Genomic DNA, 23,961 nt, shown 5'->3' on the forward strand with positions numbered 1-23,961 from the left:
GGACCTTGCTTCTGGGTTCAGGAAGGACAGAATCATCATGATGAGGTCCTTCTTTGGGGGATAGGGTAGTTGAGAGGCACCGCCATTGTGACTGTGCTTCTGTTTTCGTGCTGAACTCTTGGTTACTTTTCCTGGGTAGTTAGGAAGGAGATTTTCATCTTTGGAAATCTTAATCATTTTTCATTTGGAATATCTGTAGATAGAAATATATATTTAACATTCTGCCATTACAAGCCTATCAGCTTGCCAGATGGAAGTGTCTCATGCCACTTTCCCTGCTTGCAGATCTGGGGGTTGTCTTGACACACACACCCGCAAGACAATTTTGGGAGGCCTGCAGGGGAAGGGAAGGGAGGAACCTCCATTATGCAAGCAGAAGCCCTTGGACAGGCCTTTTGTTGATAGGGTTTTTTAGGTGAATGGTGCCCTTTTTATATACAGTCATACCTCGTTACGTTTGCTTCGGGTTGAGCGTTTTCAGGTTGCGTCCCGCGGCGACCCGGAAGTACTGGAACGGGTTACTTCTGGGTTTCACTGCTCGCACATGTGCGGACACACAAAATGATGTCACACACATGTGCAGAAGCGGCAGATCACGACCCACGCGCAGACGCGGGTTGCGAACGGGCCTCCGGAACGGATCCCATTTGCAACCAGAGGTACCACTGTATATATACTATATACTCACTGTCTGTCTATACATCTAGATACACATATGTGTACATACACACATCTGTCTGTCGGGAACAGATTAAGTCAGTTGTATGACTTTTATTCAATCAGCCCATGAAACCAGACTGTTAGGTAAACAAAACAATTCCATGAGAATTAATGAGTTGGGTTGATAAGACTTGCCTCCTTCCTCCCCTTCAGCCTCTTTGTCCACCTGCCTGACATGTGCAGAACACCTGGGAAGCTCAGTCAATAGAACTTCAGACTCTTAATCTCAAGGTTGTGGGTTTGAGCCCCACGTTGGGCAAAAGGTCCCTGCATTGCCGGGGTTGGACTAGACAGCCCTTGTGGTCCCTTCCAACTCTACAGTTCTCTGATTTTAAGTACACATTTGTTGCATGCATGTGTTATGCTTTTTAGATGCTCATGTAAAATACTTTGCATGGGCACTCTTCTAAAAATATGTGCAAGAAGGCAACCAGAGAACTGTGCTTTTTTGCTTCATAACAGGGCCTGATAATATCTATTGACTACATAGCTTGCAAGTATCTTGCTTTTACTAGACTCCTGTGTCAAAGCCAGGACATGCTTTGGAGAATGCATTTCCTATTTTCTTATGACCTTCCTCCTCTAAAAATAATTCACCTTTTAAGTCTTTCCTAGTCTGCCCCTGGATTAGTCAGAGGTTTGGCTAATAAAAATCCCTTCTGCTAATGTTCTTTCTGTACTTGATTTGCTCTTTAGGTAGTCTCTGAATGGTACTGTTGAAAAGCTGCCTGGTGTAATTAAAAGTTTGTGCATAAGCCTGTGTCATTTCTGCTGCTGACTGTGTTGACACCTCGGGAACCCTTTCTGCCTGATCTTGCACTAAAGGGATTGGGTGGTAGTGGCTTCCTTGCGTTGGACTCCAGTTCTTAAACTTATTGGATTCCGCTCCCTCTTGTTTACTAAGTTTTAAGCAAGCCATGGTTCAGAAAGGCGTTGGCACACAACACCTGGCCACAGCTAGAACAAATCAAGGTTTGTAAGTCAACACAAACATGACTTCAGATTGGCTTGGCTTGCATGTAACACTAAGCCAAAGATGGCTTAATGTGAATGTGCAAGCATGCTGGTGGTACATGGAAAATAGTGGCCACTTTGCTACTTCTCCTTCTGCTTTGTTGCTCTAGTGGGAGATAAACCATGGTTTGGCTTGATGTTACAACTGAACTTGGCCTTGTGGTTTGTTTCACTGCAAACAAACCGCAAACTAACCAAGGTTTTTTCATGACTTACCAAACACCATTAAGTCATTAGGTGGAGTTTGGACAATTAAACAAACTAGAGTTAATAAACTATCTCTTAGCATTATGTGTGAACCCCAGGACTATGACTTGTGTATGGTTTAAATTTAAATATATATATATGGAGAGAGAGAGAGTCTGAAAGCTGAGCTAGATGTACTTGGGTATCCTGTTGATCCTGTTGCAGTCCCTTTGAATCTCAGGAGCTTCCTCCTAGACTCACCCAGATACGTACTCCTCATCATTCTCAAGTGTTTTCAGAATATTTTGGTTCTTGAGTCGTATTGTTAAATCTGCAATTTCCACCCGTAGACTAGCCTTTCAGGCACCCAACAACAGAATGCATGTCCTCTGTGTTGTACACAATGCAGCCATATAAGGGGCCATGTAAAGCTGTAGCATTTGAAAGGCCTTGCTTCAGATAATCATTGCCGATCTCTTTCCTTCCCCCACTTGCTTGGGTGTGGGGATTGTCTGGACTTCAAATGAATCATGTCATAATACGAATCATATCGTAACATAAAATCACATTTCATTGTGGCATCTCTGCAGTCGAGGGAGGTATTGCATCTTTCCCAGCTTTCTTGAAAAGGGGCACGAAGCTTGAGTTTGCACTTGGAAATGCTATGCAGTTCTCTCTGTCTCTCTCTCTCTTTCTCTCTCTCCCTTTGGTTAAACAGATTGAACGAGTACAGAGGCATCTACAGCAGGATGCAGACAAATAGGACACACTGTGCACAAATCTTTTCATACCTCTTCTTACCAGCATATTTATTTCACTTAAAATACTTGCACCCCACTCTTGACCACAAATATTCTTAAAGTGGCTAGCAATTACAGAAGTATAAAAGTATTTCTGAAATGCAGAATAGAAGCAAAAGCAGCACCGTCTCAGCGGGCCCAGCCTCCAATGGCTTGCACATTCATTGCATAGGATAGTAGTTCGGTTCCCAATTACCGTGGCTAATTACTGCAGACCCGCTGTTTTTCAAAAGCCAAGCCACGAACTCCCTGCTTTTGAAAATTTTGGTAGCTCTATTGTAGTTACCTATGCAAAGCAATTTTTTGAACAAAATGTGGGGTAAGCAAAGGATTTTAGGTATACTAAAAAAACCCGTCAGTGTGGCCTGGGAGAGGAGGGTCGGAGCCCTACATACTCCTTTGTGTCAAGCATAGAAACCAAGGGGAATAGCAGTGGTTGGAAACTCCTGTCCTCTTCCAGGCCCAGCACAGAAGTGTAGCAGGCAGCTGCAAGAGGGATGGATTTCTTGATCTCGTCGGTGGGACTAGTAATTATTTGGAGGATTGGTAACTTTTGCTGGCTTATTTATTTGGCTACATAAAGGTATTACTCATTATTCACTGATTAACTTGGGCCTAAGAACAGAGAAAGGGATGCAGGTGGTGCTCAGGGTTAAACCACAGAGCCTAGGACTTGCCGATCAGAAGGTCAGTGGTTCAAATCCCCACAACGAAGTGAGCTCCCGTTGCTCGGTCCCAGCTCCTGCCAACCTAGCAGTTCGAAAGCATGTCAAAATGCAAGTGGATAAATAGGTACCGCTCTGGCAGGAAGGTAAATGGCGTTTCCATGTGCTGCTCTGGTTTGCCAGAAGCGGCTTAGTCATGCTGGCCACATGACCCGGAAGCTGTACGCCGGCTCCCTCGGCCAGTAAAGCAAGATGAGTGCCACAACTCCAGAGTTGGCCACGACTGGACCTAATGGTCAGGGGTCCCTTTACCTTTCCCTTTTAAGAACAGAGAAGGGAAGTGGGCAAACTGCAGGGCCCACTCTTCATCTTTCCAAATGTACAGGTAAGGAAGAGGGAGGAGCAACAAGAACACAGTTGCCTTTAAGTATCTTATCCTATCCGAACAATTCTATCAATGCAGGCAACAAACCAACTGACCTCCTTGCAAATAAATCAGGCTGCCATCTAATCTCTCTTGCAAACTTAATTCATTCCGGAGGTCTGTTCCTAAGCTGAAACAGTTCTTATCCTGAGGCACACTTTCACTAATGGGGCCTCCCGCTGTGCGTGCGTGCTTCTGGCGCGTGATTTCCGTTTGCATCGTAGGGCAAAGTTTGCAACCAGGAGCAGCTACTTCTGGGTTAGTGGAGCTCGTAACCTGAAGCACTTGTAACGGGTACCAGTGTAAATGTGTGAGCACTTGCAAACCTGTGATGAGGATTTTGCCCAGCCATGCCATATAGCATAGCATGTCTATAGTAAGACTTCTGGGACAATCTGAACGAGTGAACTGGTAGCTCATTGACAGATTCTGTTGCTGCAGAGGGCTGAGAGGCTGAAAAGCTGCATTAACAAAGCAGTTCACAGTCTGGGCTGAAACTTTACCCATGGTGCGTTGTAGGTAAAAGAAAACCTTGACTAGAATTGGGAGAGATACTGCCGTTTTCTGCAAGCTGTTGGGAGCAGAGCAGGATCTGAGAGTTCTTGACTGCTCAGTAGTATTGCGTCAAGCTTTCTGTTTACTGATGGTCTAGCTGCTGTGAATAAAACATTAGCCCTGGGCTGAACTGTTGTGTTATAAAGGCTGAAAAGAATTCAAAGCTTGTGATTGTGTATGGTGATAAGAAGGAATAAGGAGGGATATTTAAGTTGTATCTGTCTACACACACACACAAACACAATTGCTAGTGCATGGATTGGCTTTTGCATTGCAATAATCTAAACTTTACCATAGGTACACATGTTATGTGAGAACATGTAACATGAGGGCAAAAGAGAAAGGAATAAAAGATGACAATTTCATCGGCGTGGAAGGCAGAAATGTACAAACTGATGACGGCTGGAGCTGATTCACCACACAAATAAGATATTTGGGGGTCAGTTGTGCTTATTTCAAACTAATTAGCTGGCATCTGCTGGAGATTACACTTTTGATTAAGTTTGTAAAGTCTTTCTGGTTTTATAGTCTTAGCTGTGGATGCTATCTTGTATATCTGAGAGAAGTATTTAAGAGATTAGCAACTGGCTGTTCCTCGTAAAACAGTGTGTCGGCAGTTAATGTTTTTATGGCAGATTTCTGTGCACATAATAGTTTGGTCATCTGGAGAAATAAGTTATTTAGATATTAGTATCATAGATAAGAGTGCAAAAATGACCGTAACAAATTCCAACAAAAATTTAAGCCATTTGCAACATTAGAGCAATCTGATGGATCAGAGCAGATTTGGGGAGGGGACTGCAGCGAGCAGCGTTCGAAATTCGCCAAGCACATTTTGCACCTGGCTATCAGTCACTTGCGACCAAGTGAAGATGCCCGGGTGACAGGATGGTACCTGGTGTCTCCATGCTTGGGTCTTGACTGTTTTCACACACTAGCAACACATTCTGTAGAATTATGTCTGTTATATTTTATCTGCACAACCAGAATGAATTTCAGGAACCAAAAAGTCATACTGAAAGATACAACTTTTCGAGCCGTCTGACCCAAAAATGGCAACTAGGCATTCCCTTTTGGTGACTGCAACCCTGGTTTAAAGAGCCATTTGGCACCCAGCTTATATACCTGAGTTTGTGACGCTGGCAGAAAGGAAAGGAATAAGTCCTATCACTTCAGCTCACACAGCATTTGTTACTTATCCCATTCACACTGCTCACATTTCTAGTAAAATATTGTACATGCATGCCTTGATCATTTTCTACCCAAATTATGGAAACATGTTCTGCGTGATGCTGCCCTTGAAGAGTGTTTGGAAACAGCAGCTGGTGCAAAATGCTGCAGCCAAATTTATGTTGGTCTTAGACCAACTGTACTGTCTTCCAGTTAGTTTTCTGGGCTCAATTCAAGGTGCTTCGTTCCTACCCTTAAGGCCTCTAAGTGTGTGTCAAATAATTATTTGCAGTGTATACAACAAAAAACAATAAACAGTAACAATGAGCTAAGCTGCTGAGAAGGCCATAGATACGCATTACTCCAAAATGGGTGTGTGTTGTTTGTTTAAACCATAATGTGTACAAGTTGTATGAGTAAGAGAAAACAAGATGATAATCTGTCATCCTTTCACATCTTGGGATTCTTCCTTGGCAACAACACCACAGATACCTCCATAGAACGTTTCATATTTCCTCCCTATAACTACTTTTTAGTGTAAGCGAGAGATGAGTAGTAACAACAGCAAGAACTACAGATGACAGCAAAGTCATGTCCTCTGGGAAAAGTGATTTGCTCGTAATATTCGGCTTGGTGCTCATTTGGCTGAGAATATTTTTGAACTTCATAGGACCAAACAAAATTTGCATTTTTGTTTTGCATCTACAACTGGTTGAGAACTCTTGCAAACACACAAAAGAGAAGTACGGACTCTTCCTAATGGTGCATCAATATTGGAATGGCCACAAATGGTGCCAGTTGGGTTCAGTGGTGGTTCTTTCTGCCCTCTGCTTCAGCTGCTCATAGAAGACCATTCGAGAAGGGGAGGCGCCAGTGGGTGGCATGTTAAGTGTGGGATTGAAGTGCTCTTGTGAGAGAACGTTGCAATATGTGAAATGGCCCTTAAATGCTGTAACTAAAACTCTGTTGCTTTTCTTGTATCCTCCGCATGGGAAAATGAATTAATATTAGGGGTATCCAGAATTTTCCAGAAAACCAGTACAGTCATACCTCAGGTTACAAACGCTTCAGGTTGCGTTTTTTGGGTTGCAGACCGCCGAAACCCGGAAGTACCGGAATGGGTCACTTCCGGGTTCAGTGGTCGTGCATGCGCAGAAGCACCAAATCGTGCTATGCGCAGACGCGCCGAATCGCAACCCGCCCATGCACAGACGCGCCGCTGTGGGTTGCAGACACTGCGGGTTGCGAACGTGCATCCCGCACAGATCACGTTTGCAACCCGAGCGTCCGCTGTATAAGTTGCTTTTTTAAAAAAGATTCAGGAAATAAGTGGCAAGATAAGGTAAGCTTATGGCTTACCAAGCTACTTTTCCATATCCGTTATATGAAGGCATGGGACCCATTGGGATTAATGTTGGTATTCCATGTTGGGGTTAATTCTTAATGGCTGGCAAGGCTTCCAAGTCGAGTTAGTCAAATCCTCAGCTAGCACTTGTGTCCATTTTTTGAATGAGAACCACTAATGATGGGGAAATGCTAAAGATTCTTCCTCCCTTTCTTTTACAGAACGGTTCGTGTGTGGCTGAAGAGAGACAGTGGTCAGTATTGGCCTAGCATATACCACCCACTGCCTTGTAAGTATTTGCAATCTTTAGTCCATTTTAATTCTCAGTTTTCAGCACCACTCCCACCAGTAATTAGCTGTTGGGAACACAGTGTGGATCTTCCATAATTCTGATGGCAATTAAATATGTTGAACTTTCAAAATCAAAGTATTCTGGTGTTTGACAGATATAACCAATGTGACACCTGTGTTCTTGGACTCCACTTTCTATCTGTGTCCATTGACTCTGCTAGCTGAGGCTGATGGGGGCTGTTGTTTAGCAACATCTGGAGGGCATCCTATAGACTACCCCGGCCTATGATGTTCCTGTAGCATTGAATATCCTTCCTGTTTGAGATTCCCAAAGACATGAAAAAGAAAACATTGATAGGAAGAAAGTAAACTTAAATTTGTGTAGTACTTCAGGCGGTGTGTTAACTTAAAATCAGAAGCTCAGCTTAATTGTTAGCAAGAGGCATTTTCTGTGTCACTATTAAATACAGCAGAACCAAAATTAGTTTAAAAACCAGAATTGATTATCTCTCAGCTTCACCATTTTTCACCATTGATCAAAATCAGCTTCTTCCAGGCAACATAGGCTTTAATCAGGCTTTTTAAAAAGTCCTGTTCTCTAAAAGTGAGCTGACGGAAATTTTGAACTTTATATAATTATGGTAAATTTCTCTAGCATTCGAAAGAAGCAGGCTATCAAATTATAATGCAAGAGCCAGAACTGATATACAGGAGTATATTCATGTATCTGCTGAAACAAGAATAAAGATCGCAGACATAGAACCTTGTCAGAACATAATGTTGCTAGGATGCCGTCTGGAAGCCAAGGCAGCACAGAACTAGGAAGTGTTTGGGGGGATTTATAATCAGAGCTGTGTAGAAGAGCATGAAAAAGGCAAAGTTGTGAATTCAGTTATATTTCCTATCCAGTGGGCAGGTAACCATGTGTACTTATGGGAGGAGCAGTAGACTAATCCACACCTGATTTGAGGAGCTGAAATATAGCACAGCTTTGTCCTGGGCATTGAACAGTACATTCATCCCAAGCTTGCCATGTGCTTTCCTGTTCAGAAACTTTAATCCCCAGTTCATGGTTCCTAAAGCTGAGAACATGGAGACACTATCACAGAACTGTAGAGTTATTCTGGACAACAGCCATATGAGAAATATGTAAAATAACTAAACAAGTATTAGAAATCACCTCAGAATTGGCCCTACTAAACATCTTCCAAGACAACAATGCCCATTACACCACAAAGAACTCATAACCCACCTACTTTAAGCAGCCAGAAACACCATAACCAGGCACTGGTACCAAATAGTATGGGAAACAGCCCTACTAGAAAAATTAACCAATAAACTGAAACTGACACGGGGACAAACAGAAGAAGACGCCTTTACCCCAGTATGGCTCCCCTTTATCACATACACAGCCCAACAAGACAATGACAGTAATCCACCAACAGCATACAAATCAATATGGCTAACCTGATCCAAAACACACACACACCCCACTCACACATGAAAACAAAGACCACCACAGCCAACCACAAATGAACAGCCACACCCTAGGCCAACCCCAACCTCTCTCACCACCAAAGGAACACAAGTGAACAACAAAGAACGTGCACAAGCAACACTGACACCAAGCCCTACATACATTAAGCAAAATAGAAACATTGCCACCTGACCCCACCCCCACCCATCTTCCCCCACCCCACCCCTCTCCCCCTTTTCTTCCTAATGTCTCAACAAATGAAACTGATTTGTAAAAATTTTACATGGAAAAAATACAAGAGAGAGACATTACAATACTTTTGTAAATCAAGAAAATCTTTAATAAAAATACAAAAAAATAAATAAAGATCAGGCTTACTAGCTGCTTTACTTCTCAAAAAAAGAAAAAAGAAAGAACTGTAGAGTTGGAAGGGACCATGAGAGTCATATTGTTCAACCCCCTGCAATGCAGGAATCTTTAGCCCAATGGGGCTCAAATCTACAACCCTGTGATTAAGAGTCTTGTGCTCTGCCCACTGAGGTATCCCAGCTTGCCCCCTCTGAAATCCTTGCTCTCCAAAAGTGCATTTAAAAGGTTCACCAGCAACAGGTGACATCCACTAGATTCCTATCTTCCCATCCCTGTCTCCCACTCTGTAATAAAGCTGCCTTGATTGTCCTTTGACATTTGTGAGCAATAACACGAAAGGTCTTAAGTTCAACAATATGTTCATTTTCAGCTCCGTGTTCGTGCATGTGCATTAATCCAGAAACAAGGAGGCTGTCTGTCGGTCTAGATAACGGTACAATCTCAGTAAGTACACGTGATAAGATTTCTAGTTAAGATGTGCCCCCATCCACTCCCAAAGCAGGCCTCTGTGTTATGAGAATTTCTTTTTGATTTTAAATGGCAGAGGAATGGAGCTGAAATCTACGGTACAGGAAATGGCAAGTTGCAAGCAAATTTTATTCCTGCATTCAGTAGCACTCTCATAACTAGGGGCTTGGATCCCATGGACAGCATTTTTATAATCATGAGTAAAACATTTAAGTATTAATTTATTTTATTTATTAAATTTCTGTACTGTCCTGCATCTGAAGATCACAAGGCGGTTTACAGTATATCAAGGGTGGTACTCTGAGAAAACTCCTGATTTTTTCCTACTTTATTTACTAGGTACATGGATCTGTACGGTGCCAAGAGTTCAGAGATGGGTTTGTGCCATAGCTGTCAACTGTCCCTTATTTGGTGGGAAAGTCCCTTATCCCAGCACCGTGTCCTGCTGCTGTCCTTTATTGATGATGTCCCTTAAATTTCCCGGGTTTCAAAGGAAGCAGCTCCTCTCCCTCCCTCCCTGCCGGCCAGGGAGGAGGAAGGCCCCAACTGTGTTACTTGGCTGCGTTGCTCACCCAATAAGGAGTCTAAGAACAACTGGGGGGGTGGAGCTTGCATGCCTTGTGTCGATCAAATCGGCCGCGTTGCCTGAGGACTCGCCTTTGCTCAGCGCTTCCCAGCGGAGAGGTAACGGTGGTTTTCCTTGCTGCACCCCCTTTCCTGGGTTGCTGCGCTGTGGGAAACACTGCTTGAGGCTTCGTTTGGCTGCTGGCTGGGCTTTCTGCCTTTGGCTCGGATGGGCTCAGAAGTCGAACATACCTGCGCTCCGAAAATCCCTTATTTTGGCTGCTGGTCCCTTATTTTCAAGGCTGCTGGTCCCTTATTTTCAAATCTGTACGTTGACAACTATGGTTTGTGCAAAGAATTAGAAGCCTGCTGTAGCACGGTTCAGTAATGCTAGTTTTCAAAGGCTCTGTTAAGGGTTGGAGAAAGTGCAAGCTCTTCAACTTCCATTCTTGCCAGCTCATTTATTGTGAGCTGCGTCTTCTTGCCAGGGTTAGGAATGCTCATCTGTTGCCATCCTTCCTGTTGCACAAATCTGAGGGCCAATAATGTGGGTTTTCTGGAAATTACTCCTATGCAAATTAGGGCAATCGGCGTAGGATAATTTACACCATAAAACTTCCTGGTGCCCTAGAGTCAGGGTGGGAAGCCTTTGGCAATCCAGATGCTGCCGAAATACTTCCCCCATGAACCCCAGCCTGTTTGGCTAAATAGAAACATCTGGTGGGCCAGAGGTTCCCCACCCCTGCCCTAGAGAGTGATCTAATTTAGTGTGTCTATTTTACTAGCTTTTAATAAGCAAAACGGAATGGTGAAATGGCTAAGCTTGCCTAATGCAGTATTTGTAGTTTGCATCCATTCATTGTTACTAATGAACTTGTGAAACTGAAATCTTTCCACAGGGAAAAATTAAGCACTAGACATGTTTTTCTCTTCATCTTGAGGCTGGTAGTGCTAGCTGTCCTTTTGTTCATGGGCTACTTTCAGTTGGGAATCTCAAAATATATCCAGAAGGCGCAGTGTAGCTTCTTCACTTTTTCTTTCCGTTCCCCCTTCCCTAAGGCCCCTGTAGCTGTCCTTTTGCTTGTGTGAGGCAGACTACACTGAGCTAGAGGAAAACAGAAATGACCTCCTGACCTATTTTGCCACAGTCCTCGCAAATAATGAGGCATTTAGCAGTACTTGCAAACACCAGGGTAGGGAATAGTGAAAAGAGATCTGGGCAACGAAGGACCAGCTCTAAAAACATTGGATTGGTCTGAATTCAAATCAACCAGGTCTCTTGTATTTAAAGGCCTTCACCCTGCCTTTAAAGTCACCGAATTTACAACATGGCTTTCAGCAAACTGATGGAACAATTCCACAAACGCCGCATTGATATTAATACATGAGATAAAATGGGAAAGAATGGGAGACAAGCATCTCAAAAAAGGACATAAAACGTGGTATCACTTGAAAGCTGATATTAAAAAAGCTCTTTTTAAAGTCCAGGAAAATGACTGTTTTAACTTGTCTGTTGTGCATTCCACCCAGTTCAGAGACTCATCCCTTGGAGTCATCTTCCTGATACTCTTTATTTTGGGGAGGGGTGTGGACTTACTATTAATTATCAAATTGCTTGAAGCATAACTCAACACTCAGCATTAATAAAAAACAAGATATTCCCTGCTGGCAGGTTTGTACTCTAAAATGTTTAACAAGTCAGGAGGGAAGGGGAAAACAAGGCAACTAGGCACCAGTTCCTGAAGTCCCTGCTATCCCATGTTTCCCATCCCTCTTTTTCTGCTGCAGGTAGATGATAGTTGATGAATTTCATACAGGAGTTAGATGGTCCACTTTCCAAAATAGAAACCTTTATGCAGGGAAGTAGAGAGCAAACTAGCTTGGTCGCTGGAAGAATTTGCACAGTATTTGATCATTGAAGCAGCAACTTGGTGTTGGACTTACTCATTTGACTTCCTTGACCTGAGATGATACTAGAGCAGATATTAAACAGCAGACCCGTAAGCACGTAGAAGAAAGGAAGTGTTTACTAGCAGTCAGCATGGTTTTACGCCAGGACAGCTCTTTTGATCGCAATTGGCAGAGTAAACAGAAGGAAAATATTAGATTTCAGAAAGGCTTTTGAGGGAATTCAAATATTTTGAATGATACCTCATGGTATCTAGCTCATGGAACATGAGATAGAAGGAACTACTGTAAAATGGGTATTCAACACATGAAATGTAGCAGTAAAATATCATGGCGGGGAGACTGTCCAGTGACAATACAAAAACATTATCGTATAACCATAATCAAATCCTGAAATAAATATCAGTGCATGAATTGATTGCAGAATGATGTAAAACTTTCCAGTTCACCAATATTACAAATGGCAAATTCTCACATACCATTCGCATTAATTATTGTAATGAGGTTGTTACATTATAAAGACGGTTTTACAGTTTACAGATGGCAAAAGTCCATTTCAGCTTTAACGATCTTGTATCAATCCAAGCAGCCCAAACACAACTGCTTAGATAGACCAAACCTTTCTGCCGAGTGCCACAAAGGGAGCTCCTGTTGCTTCAGCTAACAATCTTCAAATGAACAGTACCCAGACGAACAAGAATCTAGAGATGACACGGAATTAGGAAAGTTCTTTTTGCAGTTTGCACTCCCAAAGAAGAGGAGATCGAGGGCGAGGTGCTGACACTTTGCAGATGTTTGCATCTCTTTGTGAAAAAAGGGGGGTAATTATTAGTTCACAGGAAAGGCAGGAGTTCATGGTTTTCGACTACAGTACAGGTAATTAAGTTTAGGTTAAACAAACAGAGCTATGTGTGGCTTGCCCTGCACCACTTTAGCTATCTCCCACCCTTGGGTGAGGTGGAGGACACTCTCCTGTCACCAGCGTTGAAGCAAGATTCACCAGTCTAGCCAGCATCTGCATGAGTTGTTGAGGGCACCATCTTGCCTCAAGACAGCAAAATGGCTTGGAACTGGCTTTGCCGATGAGAAGAGTGGCTTGTAAGAACTCTTATCATTTAGTGGGCGAGCCCCTAAACTTTGGACCTCCCTGCCTGTTGAGATCTAGCAAGCACCTACACTGTATCCTTTTAGGCACCTGCTAAAAACATTCCTGGGACGCAGGTGGCGCTGTGGGTTAAACCACAGAGCCTAGGACTTGCCGATCAGAAGGTCGGCAGTTCGAATCCCCACAACGGGGTGAGCTCCCGTTGCTCGGTCCCTGCTCCTGCCAACCTAGCAGTTCTCAAGCACGTCAAAGTGCAAGTAGATAAATAGGTACCGCTCTGGCGGGAAGGTAAATGGCGTTTCCGTGCGCTGCTCTGGTTCACCAGAAGCGGCTTAGTCATGCTGGCCACATGACCCGGAAGCTGAATGCCGGCTCCCTCGGCCAATAAAGCGAGATGAGCGCCACAACCCCAGAGTCGGTCACGACTGGACCTGATGGTCAGGGGTCCCTTTACCTTACCTTTACCCAGATGCTTAGAAACTTCAGATAACCTTAAATCTGTTTTAGTATTTTGGCTGTCGTGTGTTTTAAAGCATGGGTGTGACTTTTTCTTGATTTTACTGTTTTATCTTTTGTAAACCACATTGAGGGTTTTTTGGTTCTTGAAGAAAAAAAAGTTAATTCGTTAGCTGATTAAGAGCATGTGTCTCAGGAATGGGGTTGAGTTGAATTCACTGGACTCTTTGGGGTACTTGCAGTTGTGCAGCATTCTAGTCACACAATTTCAGCCTCAATCGTTATTCTTGTAGCTTGCTCCCCTTTTTATTAGGCTAAAAAAAGGGGGCACATCTTTCCCAGTAGTTATTTGTTCACACAACTGGTAGGTGTGATCACAGGGTCGCTCACCATACAACAAACACTGTTGTTCTTCCATTGCGATTGTTTAATTTTGTGCAAGCCAATGACAGCATTTTAAAAGAGGTGTTGGGAAGAAATAAGAGCAGATAATATTGTTTTTCCCCCTTTCCCTTCCAGCTGTCTCCTTCAGCTCCATTCTTTTTCGAAATCCTTGTCTTCAGAAATCTTGGATTTCTTTATCTTCTTTATCAATTTGTCCCAACAGACGTGCAATCTTTAAAATGCACTTTTTTAAAAGCAAACAAAATACCGCATTTTCCCGTCTATAAGACATCCCCATATATAAGACATTTTTGGGGACTCATATTTAAGAAAATGGGGGGAAATGGCCCCCCTAATTTTTGACATTATTGTTAGGGGGCGAAACCTAGTCTTATGCACGGAAAAATACGGTATATTCGAGTCGCTTTTTAATTTGGGCCAGGCTTCATCATATGTACTGGATAATAGATCATTTTTTTGTATTTGGAACCTTTTATTCTCTTCTAATCCTGAACAATTTGTGCACTCCCAAGAGAGGGTGGGATTCTCCTGGGATTTTTTTAAAGAATGTTTCCCGCCTCCCCTTAAGTCAGTGTGTTGCTGAATCTTCACAGCATTACAAAGCTGTGTTGTCTTTGGCGTGTAAGAGTCCAAAAATCAAGGCCATTAGAGTCTTGCCTTTCTTGAGGCCTGGCTGTTGTGCAACGAAGTCACCTGAAGTGGAGGGAAGGAACCTCCATTTTCCTTCCTAAGCTGCAGAGAGGAAGTGGAATGGGTAACAGAAATGAAACTGCCAGCAGGGAACTGACCGTAGGATATCATAAGATCAATAAGCATATTTGAGTGAGGTCAAAGTTGGATATTGATCTGTACTGGTAGCATAGTCAGTAAAGTCTGGGTTCTGCTTTATTGACAAGCTTCCAGTGATTGCTATGAGTAGCTTTTTTTCTTTTTTCACAAGCTTACTGCTGTTAAACATTGGGATCATCTGGGTTACCATGCAGGGGTTTGTATGGCAATTCAAAATTATTCATATTTGCAAACGAACAGAACACAAAGGGCAAAGCTGGATTTCTGCTTTTTCTTCCATTCATGGATTATGAATAGAAAGTATGTGATCAAGTTGCTGGAGAACTGGGTTCTGTAGTATTGTCAAATTGCAGCAGTAATGGCTGACTGGGCTCCAGAGGAAGATATGCATGTGAGAAAGTTCAGCATTTAGCTTTGTTTGTCGTGTGAAGCAGCGAAAACCTCAAGCAAAGCTCTGGGCAGGGGCGCAGTTCTACCCAGGCTGATCTCTCCTCAAGATGACCGGGGCTAAGTCTCCCTTAGATTCCACGTAATAATGGTTGCTGTTATTTTGTCTTAAAGCCATTGGGTTAAAAAAACAAAACAAACTTGGGTGAAATTTACAGATTTTCAGTTTCTCCTCATGACTTTGTGCTTCTTGTTGTTTAGTCGTTTAGTCGTGTCCAACTCTTCATGACCCCATGGACCAGAGCACGCCAGGCCCTCCTATCTTCCACTGCCTCCCACAGTTTGGTCAGACTCATGCTGGTAGCTTCGAGAACACTGTCCAACCATCTCGTCCTCTGTTGTCCCCTTCTCCTTGTGCCCTCCATCTTTCCCAACATCAGGGTCTCTTCCAGGGAGTCTTCTCTTCTCATGAGGTGGCCAAAGTATTGGAGTCTCAGCTTCAGGATCTGTCCTTCCAGTGAGCACTCAGGGCTGATTTCCTTCAGAATGGAGAGGTTTGATCTTCTTTCAGTCCATGGGACTCTCAAGAGTCTCCTCCAGCACCATAATTCAAAAGCATCAATTCTTCAGCGATCAGCCTTCTTTATGGTCCAGCTCTCACTTCCATACATCACTACTGGGAAAACCATAGCTTTAACTATATGGACCTTTGTTGGCAGGGTGATGTCTCTGCTTTTTAAGATGCTGTCTAGGTTTGTCATTGCTTTTCTCACAAGAAGCAGGCGTCTTTTAATTTCGTGGCTGCTGTCACCATCTGCAGTGATCATGGAGCCCAAGAAAGTAAAATCTCTCACTGCCTCCATTTCTTCCCCTTCGATTTGCCAGGAGGTGATGGGACCTGGCAAATAGAAGGGGAAGAAATGGAGGCAGTGCTACCTTCATGTAAATTTGTCATCTTTTTGAGATCTGTGCTAAGCCGGGTTTCTGAGATACCCACATTTACCTTTCTTATTGAGTACTTTATAGAATAAAAAAATTGGGATAGGATTTTGGTGGCAGTAACGATGATTTTCCTGTCATTGCTGGCATCCTCTCGTTCTGTCCTCGCTATTTAGTTCCTCGTTTGATTTCTTCCTCCAAACTGCCTTGCACAACTTTCCCTTCTGCTTCTTAATCTAAATCACATGCCTGCCTAAGGACACAGGTGCTTGGTCTGAACGAACAGTACTCATGAGTCTCGTTGTCAGTATTGTGAAACGGTAACATCAGTGCGGCATAGAAGTCTCGCTTCCTTTGGCTCAAAGGAGCCAGTACACTTTCACCCAAGTGTTAACTTCCTGTTCAGTTAGAATGAGACACAAGTAATGAGCACTATTTCCTTGGCAATAGTTCTTCGCACATGTATATGTTTGTCTTGCCAGTTGGGGGGCTGTTATAATCAGGCACAAGGTTCTGGGTATCTGATTGACTTACCGTCGGGGAAAAAAGAACCAGTGCCTGCCAATGCAAATTATTTCCTTGTTCACTTGTATGTTTAACTGTTGTGTAAGCAATCTTTTAAAAGACAATTTTACTTTTAAAAGACAACTGAAGGCAGCCCTGTTTAGTGAAGTTTGTAATGTTTGATGCTGTATTGTTTTTAATATTCGGTTGGAAGCCGCCCAGAGTGGCTGGCGAAACCCAGCCAGCTGGGCAGGGTATAAATTATTATTATTATTATTGTTATTATTATTGCTTTCATCTTGCATGAGTTCTATGAAGGCAGCCTATAAATATTTCCTGTAAGAAAATAAAATAAAATAAAATAAAATGATTCCATATACCTGACAAAAAGGAGGGCAGGGAGAAGCAGAAACTGAATCTGAGGGTGGCTCTCTTGATGTGTTCTCAGTGGAAATATGAATTTCCTTCCGCAGCTAGTAAACATGCACACTGCTTCTATCCCATTGCTGTAATGCATCTCTGCTGTTTTGGAGGATGGAGTAAGGAGGGAATGCTGCATGCCCACAAGTGTATTGAGGAAAGCAAAGATATGCAAGCCATACTGTGGACTTTCCACAGCTATCCCCAGAGTGTGAAGAGGCAGAGAAGTCAGACCAGGGATATAGGTTCCATGCATCCCTAACTGTGATACCCATAACAGCTCTTCTGTATTGCTAACTGGGCAGATGGAGTTGATGAGAACTTTCCACACATGTTGATCTAAAAAGATGCGATTCCAGTCCAGAGCAATGAACAAAGTGATAAATTCTTGGATTTTAACAAGAAACATTACATTGCAAACTACTCTGTAGATATCTACTTCATTCTTCACATTCTAAAGTGGCTACTTTGTTATTTTCCAGGAATTTATTTTATCAGAAGATTACAACAAGATGACTCCACTTAAAAGTTACCAGGGTAAGAGATGCAATCCTACTTGTAGAAGAAGAAAAAAGAGGTTTACTTTGATCTTATCTTGCCTCATAGGCCTTCAAAACGAGAAACCACGTAGGCTTATGGATATTTAGATCAGCTCTTTTTAAAGTTCCAGCAGGCCTGAGACTGTTTCCTGGGAAAGTTTAGAATGGTTTTGCAAACAAGCCAAAACATCTCCAAAACTTTTAATCTATTCTGTCCTCTTCACTGTTAGATTATGGATTATGAAGTAGTAGTTTGGCTGCTATTGTGTTTAATTTTTGAAATGAATTCTTTTTTTTTTTTAAGAGAACTTGATCATTTTTCAAGTATGCACTTTGAAAATAGCAAGTGAGTTTGAAATGAGTTGTATACTTCCCAGACCTATTGCTTTTGTGTGAAAACATAGTATAGTAACAAAAACACCACATTCAGGTAGGTAGCCGTGTTGGTCTGACGCAGTCGAAATAAATAAAAAAATAAAAAATTGTCCAGTACCACATTAGATACCAACTAAGTTTATTCTGGGTATAAGCTTTCGTGTGCATGAACACTTCTTCAGATACCACATGGTTGCAGAACATGAGATTCAGAGGCCAAACGAAGGGGCAGTTTGCTGTATGTGGATCAGAATGACCACCCACACCTCAAAACACTGTCAGGAGAATCACAGGGACAGAGTGAAAGGCATTTAAAGAATGACATTACATTTCTGTACATTTCATTTATTTTTCTGTTCCATGTTTTGTCGCTTACAAAGTGAAATCAGCTCAGCCTCTTCCCTATGTGTGGCATCTTTCAGGCCCCCAGATCCATAGCAAATCCCTTAGGAATTGCTGAACTCTTTTTTTTTAAATAGAGCAGGAAATAGTTCTGGAAGCTTTGTGCACTTCAAAAAGGCAGCCTTGTGCATTGGACTCCACAAAGAACATGTAACCTGAATGATAGTTAAATCTGTAGTTCTCAAAGCTATAAGGTGATCGCTGATACTTAAGGTCTCCTAGAGCTGCTCAGCTCTGGCCTCTTTTAAAAAAACCACTGATTTCATCATAATTTTATACCTGTTTGGTCTGTACACTGTGCTTGCAGTTTGGATTTGGTTTTTCAGAGCCTGCGGAGGTGTTTAATAAACCTCGTTACAACTGTAGGAAGCCAGTTTTCTCATCAAAGCCAATTTCTCACCACATCCTTTAGTTCTCTCCAGCTTTCTCTGTATCCTCCCCAGGGTACTTAAGCTGTGCTCTGGCTTCTGCATGCTGCAGCCGCCACAGTTCTCCTGCTTGCGCTCTCTTGTGCTCAGCGGCGCACACATTTCTAACATTTTGGTCCAAGCACCAGCATTTGGGAATCCAAAAGCATGGTGTTTCAAAACAGTGGTTTCTTTAAGAAAAGCTGTCTTGAATAGCATTGATGTTCTCTGACATGGAGCTGAAGAGAGGAAGAAGGTTTATCAGCATTCTAATTCATTTTTTAGTTGTCATTACCATATTGTGTACATTGCCCTAAGGCATATATGTAGAAGGTGGTTAATAAATAACAGCAATAATAAATAACATAATTGGATTGAACAGATGATTGTTTGTTTGAATAAATCCCCCCCTCACTTTTAATGGGGAGAATGCAAATAAAATGGCTAACTGTGCTGTGGTGGACCCAGAAAAAAAACCCCACAAAATTGATGATGTAACAATTCTGGAATCTTAAATGTGGTATGAATTAATTGCATGTGGTAGTGATTGCAAAGGCTTCTGTTCCCTTCGTTCTCTCCTATTGGTGTTGAACAGGGGTGGGGAACCTGTGGCCTTCCAGATGTTGCTGGGCTGCGGTCCCATCATCCAACATCTGGAGAACCTCAGGTCTCTCTCCCCTGAGAGTGAAAGAACTATGGTCACTGAAAGCAGGAATAGCTCACACTGGCATTCTGCTGCCTCGTCTTCTAGTCAGTTGTGTTTTTCTGACATCCAAAACACCGCATTTAATTGCAGCACATTTTTAGGGTCGTGTACTCTGTTCAGCCAGGTATTATTTCTCCCCCCACCCCAAACATGCAAAACCCCACCAACACTTTGCTTCTCTCTAGCTGAATCAGGCTTACATCAGGCCTGATCCTCCCACCCCATTTTAATGGCATTAAAGAATACATGAAAATAGCACAGATTAGGGTAGCATGGAAGAAATGTGAATAGTGCAGGTGGCGCTGTGGGTTAAACCACAGAGCCTAGCGCTTGCCAATCAGAAGGTCAGTGGTTCGAATCCCCGCAACAGGGTGAGCTCCCGTTGCTCGGTCCCTGCTCCTGCCAACCTAGCAGGTCGAAAGCACACCAGTGCAAGTAGATAAATAGGTACCGCTCCAGCGGGAAGGTAAACGGTGTTTCCGTGCGCTGCTCTGGTTCGCCAGAAGCGGCTTAGTCATGCTGGCCACATGACTGTGTGTACGCCGGCTGCCTCGGCCAATAAAGCGAGATGAGCGCCGCAACCCCAGAGTCGTCCGCAACTGGACCTGACGGCCAGGGGTCCCTTTACCTTTAAGGATGGAGTAGAAGATGGGAGGTGGAGATGGAGAAAAGAGATAGAGAAACTCCCACACAATATGTTAATGCCTCTCTTCCTTGTTCCTTTTGCAGCTCACCAGAGCAGGGTTTTGATGGTTCTGTTTGTTCTGGAGATGGAATGGATCCTGAGCATAGGACAGGATAAGCATTTCACATGGCATTGCTCAGAAAGTGGGCAGCGACTTGGCAGTTACCGCATTAGTGCAGGTGCCTGTGGACTCCAGTATCCTTTACAGTAATTGTGGCATCTCTCATTCGCCTTTTTTTGGCAGTGTGTGTGTGTGTGTGTGTGTTGCTTTAATTCTTAAGGATTTAAAAGAGCTTTCCGAGTTTACGTTTTCATAACCTTGTTGTGCTCCAAAGATGGTGAGCATAGAATTTGTAAAAGTGACTTTGCTGCCAAAAAGAGCTGCCGAAAGTAAACTGAGCCTTGCAGCAGGTCACAACATATAAGCAGTATAAACAGCAAATAATTTAATCTTGTGCCATTAGGGGAATCCAAAGCTTTTCTTAAATAACCTTTTTTCTCAAAAAGCAATCCCTTAACCACTTTCCAAGTTATTAATTTCAAGTCGCTTTAACATCTCAGGGAAACAAAAACCGTAGCATGAATTAGGGATGCAAATCTGGGCAGCAAGATTTCATGTTTGTGGTTAATTAACATTCTGTGGTTTAAGCGCTGACTTACACTAGCATTTGTGGTTTGTGTGTTGCTTGCTGCTGGGGTTAACTAGTGGAAATGTGTACATGTGTGCATTTGAATGAATGAATGCCTCCAGTAGTGTGTTCTGTAAAGACAAACGTTATTACCAAGGCAGAATTTTTTTGGTGACACATAGAAAATGAATTTACTGTCACTGAAAAACACGAATAGATCCATAGTAGAGTAGTCCTTTCCTCTCGTGCATGAGACTTAAAGCTCCCATTGCCCAGGTATTTTCTGGCATGTACAGACACATAATGAAAAGCATCCCTTTCCAGGGACCATGGTCTTGTTGAGGTTGAGCGATGGAAGCCAGACTGTGAGTTGTGAGCATGTGCTGTGTGTTGCTGTGCTCAAGTGCTTGCCAGATGAGTTGTACAGATGTTCCCTCTTGCCCAGCAGCCCTGAGGTGCAACCGTAGTCCTTTGGGGATTGCTGTGCAAAGTCATTCAAAAAGGTAGCAACACACACACTTTTAAAGAGTTGGAACTTGCTTAGATTCCTGAGTGCTTCCTCGCCAGATTTGATATGGAGACCCGGCATGTTTTTATCGGCGATCATTCGGGCCAAGTGACCATCCTGAAACTGGAGCAAGAAAACAGCAACCTGATCACAACTTTTAGGGGACATACAGGTATGACTCGGTGCATGTTTAGTCCCTTGGGATTGCTGTATATGAATACTAATGGGGAATGCCATGCAAGTGGCGAGGAAACTGCCTCTTAGCTATGGGCAGCGGCGTAGCTAGCTGCTTGGGCACCTGAGGAGGCATGTGTGCCCTGCGCCAGGGCGAGCTGCCCATGGGGTCCGCTGCTGCCTCCCCCTCAGCTGCGCAAGACCCATGTTGCCGTTTTGGGCAGCGCAGAGCCTGCAGGTGGCCGAGCCACCGCGTCACTCCCAGGAGTGCCACCCCCGCGGTAAGTGCCACCCCCGCACTTTGCTTCGGGCTGTGGGAGTTGCTTCAATCTTTGCAATACGTTTTTTCTAGCTGTTGCGGTTGCTTGAGATTTATTGAAGGTTTACAGGGCCATGCAGCTTGAGCAGCATATTGTAAATGCCTTCTTCTTCTTCTTTGGCGATCACTCATAGCCAAGTAAGATTGTCTTCCATAAACACGGTTTTAACAATGTCCGTAAGTGACTGTGGAGGCCAATTCTGGATCCACACATCCTTCCACAGTGGGGAAATTGGTTTCTGGGCGGGAGATGATCACGGTGTGGATTTGCCAAGCATGCCTTCCTCTTAGCGCATTTCTCCCTTGCATCCTGAGTTTGAGTGTCTTCAAAGCCCATGACACCTTTGGTGAAGGCTGTTCTCCAACTGGAGCGCTCACAGGCCAGTGTTTCCCAGTTGTCAGTGTTTATACTACATTTTTTTCGGATTTGCCTTGAGACAGTCTTTAAACCTCTTTTGTTGACCACCAGCATTACACTTTCCATTTTTAAGTTCAGAAAAGGAATAGAGAGCTCCAACGAATAGAGAGCTCCAAAATAACGTCAGTGAAAGAAGTTTCAAAGTTCGCAAAGTACAAGTGGTGGTTCACAAAGCTGTACTGTCACAGAGGGATTGCACAGCAGCTTTCGCATGCAAAAGACATCCATTGGTTTGATAGTTGTGCTACATAAAGAGCAGGTCTGCTCAAAGAGAGGATGCACACAAGCAGGCTGCCCCAGTTTGATGACAGTACAGATAGAGTAGTGCATTTTTCTAACTTATGCTGGAAGCTCAGGTTTGTCATAATTGGGTGAGAAAAGTGAAATTCAGGAGGAGGAGGAATTCTTTATCAGTACCCCAGTTTAGTGTAAGCCTGTGCATGTCTATCATCTGTAGGGTTAATGCTGCCAGCCCAGTTCCCAGGCTCTTAAAAGATTTAAAGCAAATGCAGTCAAATCCTTAACTACTTGATGATGATCTGGCAGTTTACATAAGCTCCTGTATTTCAGTAGTAAAAATCCTCCCTTTTCCCTCCTTCCCCTCTTCCCTGTTCTAATATTTCCAGGTGGAATCACTGCCCTCTGTTGGGATCCTGTGCAGCGTGTCTTGTTCTCCGGCAGTTCTGATCATTCCATTATTATGTGGGACATCGGAGGAAGAAAAGGAACAGCCATCGAACTGCAAGGACACAAGTACAATGCGCTGATCAAATGCTTTGCCCTTCCAGATATATCTCGCCCACAGAACGTACCTGCTTTTATTCAGGCAGATATCGCTCACTGAGAATTGTGGATATAATGAAGTTTTCAGAATAAAATTCAGGAACCTTCAAATCAGCCAACACGCTCTAAAAAAACTGGTTTTTAGCAAGTAAAGTATACAGCAGGGGTGGCTAATCTGTGACCCTCCCGAAGGTGTTGGACCACAAGGCCTATTGTCCCTGAGTGCTGAGCATGCTCACTGGTGCTGATGGGAGTTGGAGCTACAGGTTTCCCATCAGCCAATTAAAAACACTCCCAGCAACTACTACTGCTACTCTTTGCATCCTCTTGGCCTTTCTCACACTGTGGCTGATTTTGTTCTGATTGACAGGCAACCTGGCTATCCCAAAAACAAACTTCTCTCTCTCTCTCTCTCTCTCTCTCTCACACACACACACACACACACACACATACATATGTTGAGTAGGGTTGGATGAATCTGTCAGTTTTGGCATCTCAGTTTCTCATTTCTTGTGGAGTTCGCACCATCTACACATCATTCTGCAATTCTTAAAAAGTTTGCAGGAAAACTTAACATGTATTTTTGTATGACATTTTGTCTAACGTACACAATTTTGCAAGCACTTTCCCTATATAATGACCCATTTTCTACTTTTTTGGGTGGAGAACTGCATTGCAAAAATTTAGAGTGAGAATTTTGAATTACAATGTGAACCCATCTAATTCACACTTCCAGAACTGACATGTGCACCCAAGTGCAGATAGCCTTCAGAATTCTTACTCCTCCAAATTTTAAACCAACCTGAGGTGCAATGGGTTGCAGTGCATTCCATTTAACTCTGAATAGAGGGCAGGGTTTAGATCAGTGCTGAAACTCGCTGGATGATTTAGTTAGCAGCTCGGCCTGATTTATGCAGTTTTATCTTCACAACAATCCTTTGAGAACCCCACATGAGAGTTCTTGTAGATACCATTTTGAGCTTCCTCACAAAATACGTATTTGATGCTATGAAGACTAGGTCACGCATCTCACTGAAGGAATTTATTTTTTAAAT

At 43.2% G+C, this 23,961-nt stretch overlaps 1 protein-coding gene across 2 annotated transcripts in view; it reads left to right on the forward strand.

The window, feature by feature from the left end:
- Positions 1-23,961, forward strand: part of WDFY2 (WD repeat and FYVE domain containing 2) — a 99,521-nt gene that overhangs the window by 66,290 nt on the left and 9,270 nt on the right. Inside the window, exons 2-7 of one of the 2 annotated variants that reach the window (XM_083606662.1) lie at positions 7,101-7,168; positions 9,387-9,460; positions 17,444-17,498; positions 20,120-20,270; positions 21,272-21,384; positions 22,750-22,876. In XM_083606662.1, the coding sequence (XP_083462788.1) occupies positions 7,101-7,168; positions 9,387-9,460; positions 17,444-17,498; positions 20,120-20,270; positions 21,272-21,384; positions 22,750-22,876 (588 nt within the window). The remainder of the gene's footprint in view (positions 1-7,100; positions 7,169-9,386; positions 9,461-17,443; positions 17,499-20,119; positions 20,271-21,271; positions 21,385-22,749; positions 22,877-23,961) is intronic. The other variant, XM_083606663.1, reaches the window with a different exon arrangement.

Source organism: Podarcis filfolensis (genome assembly GCF_964270895.1).
Source record: "Podarcis filfolensis genome assembly, chromosome: 3".
Lineage (NCBI taxonomy): Eukaryota > Metazoa > Chordata > Lepidosauria > Squamata > Lacertidae > Podarcis > Podarcis filfolensis.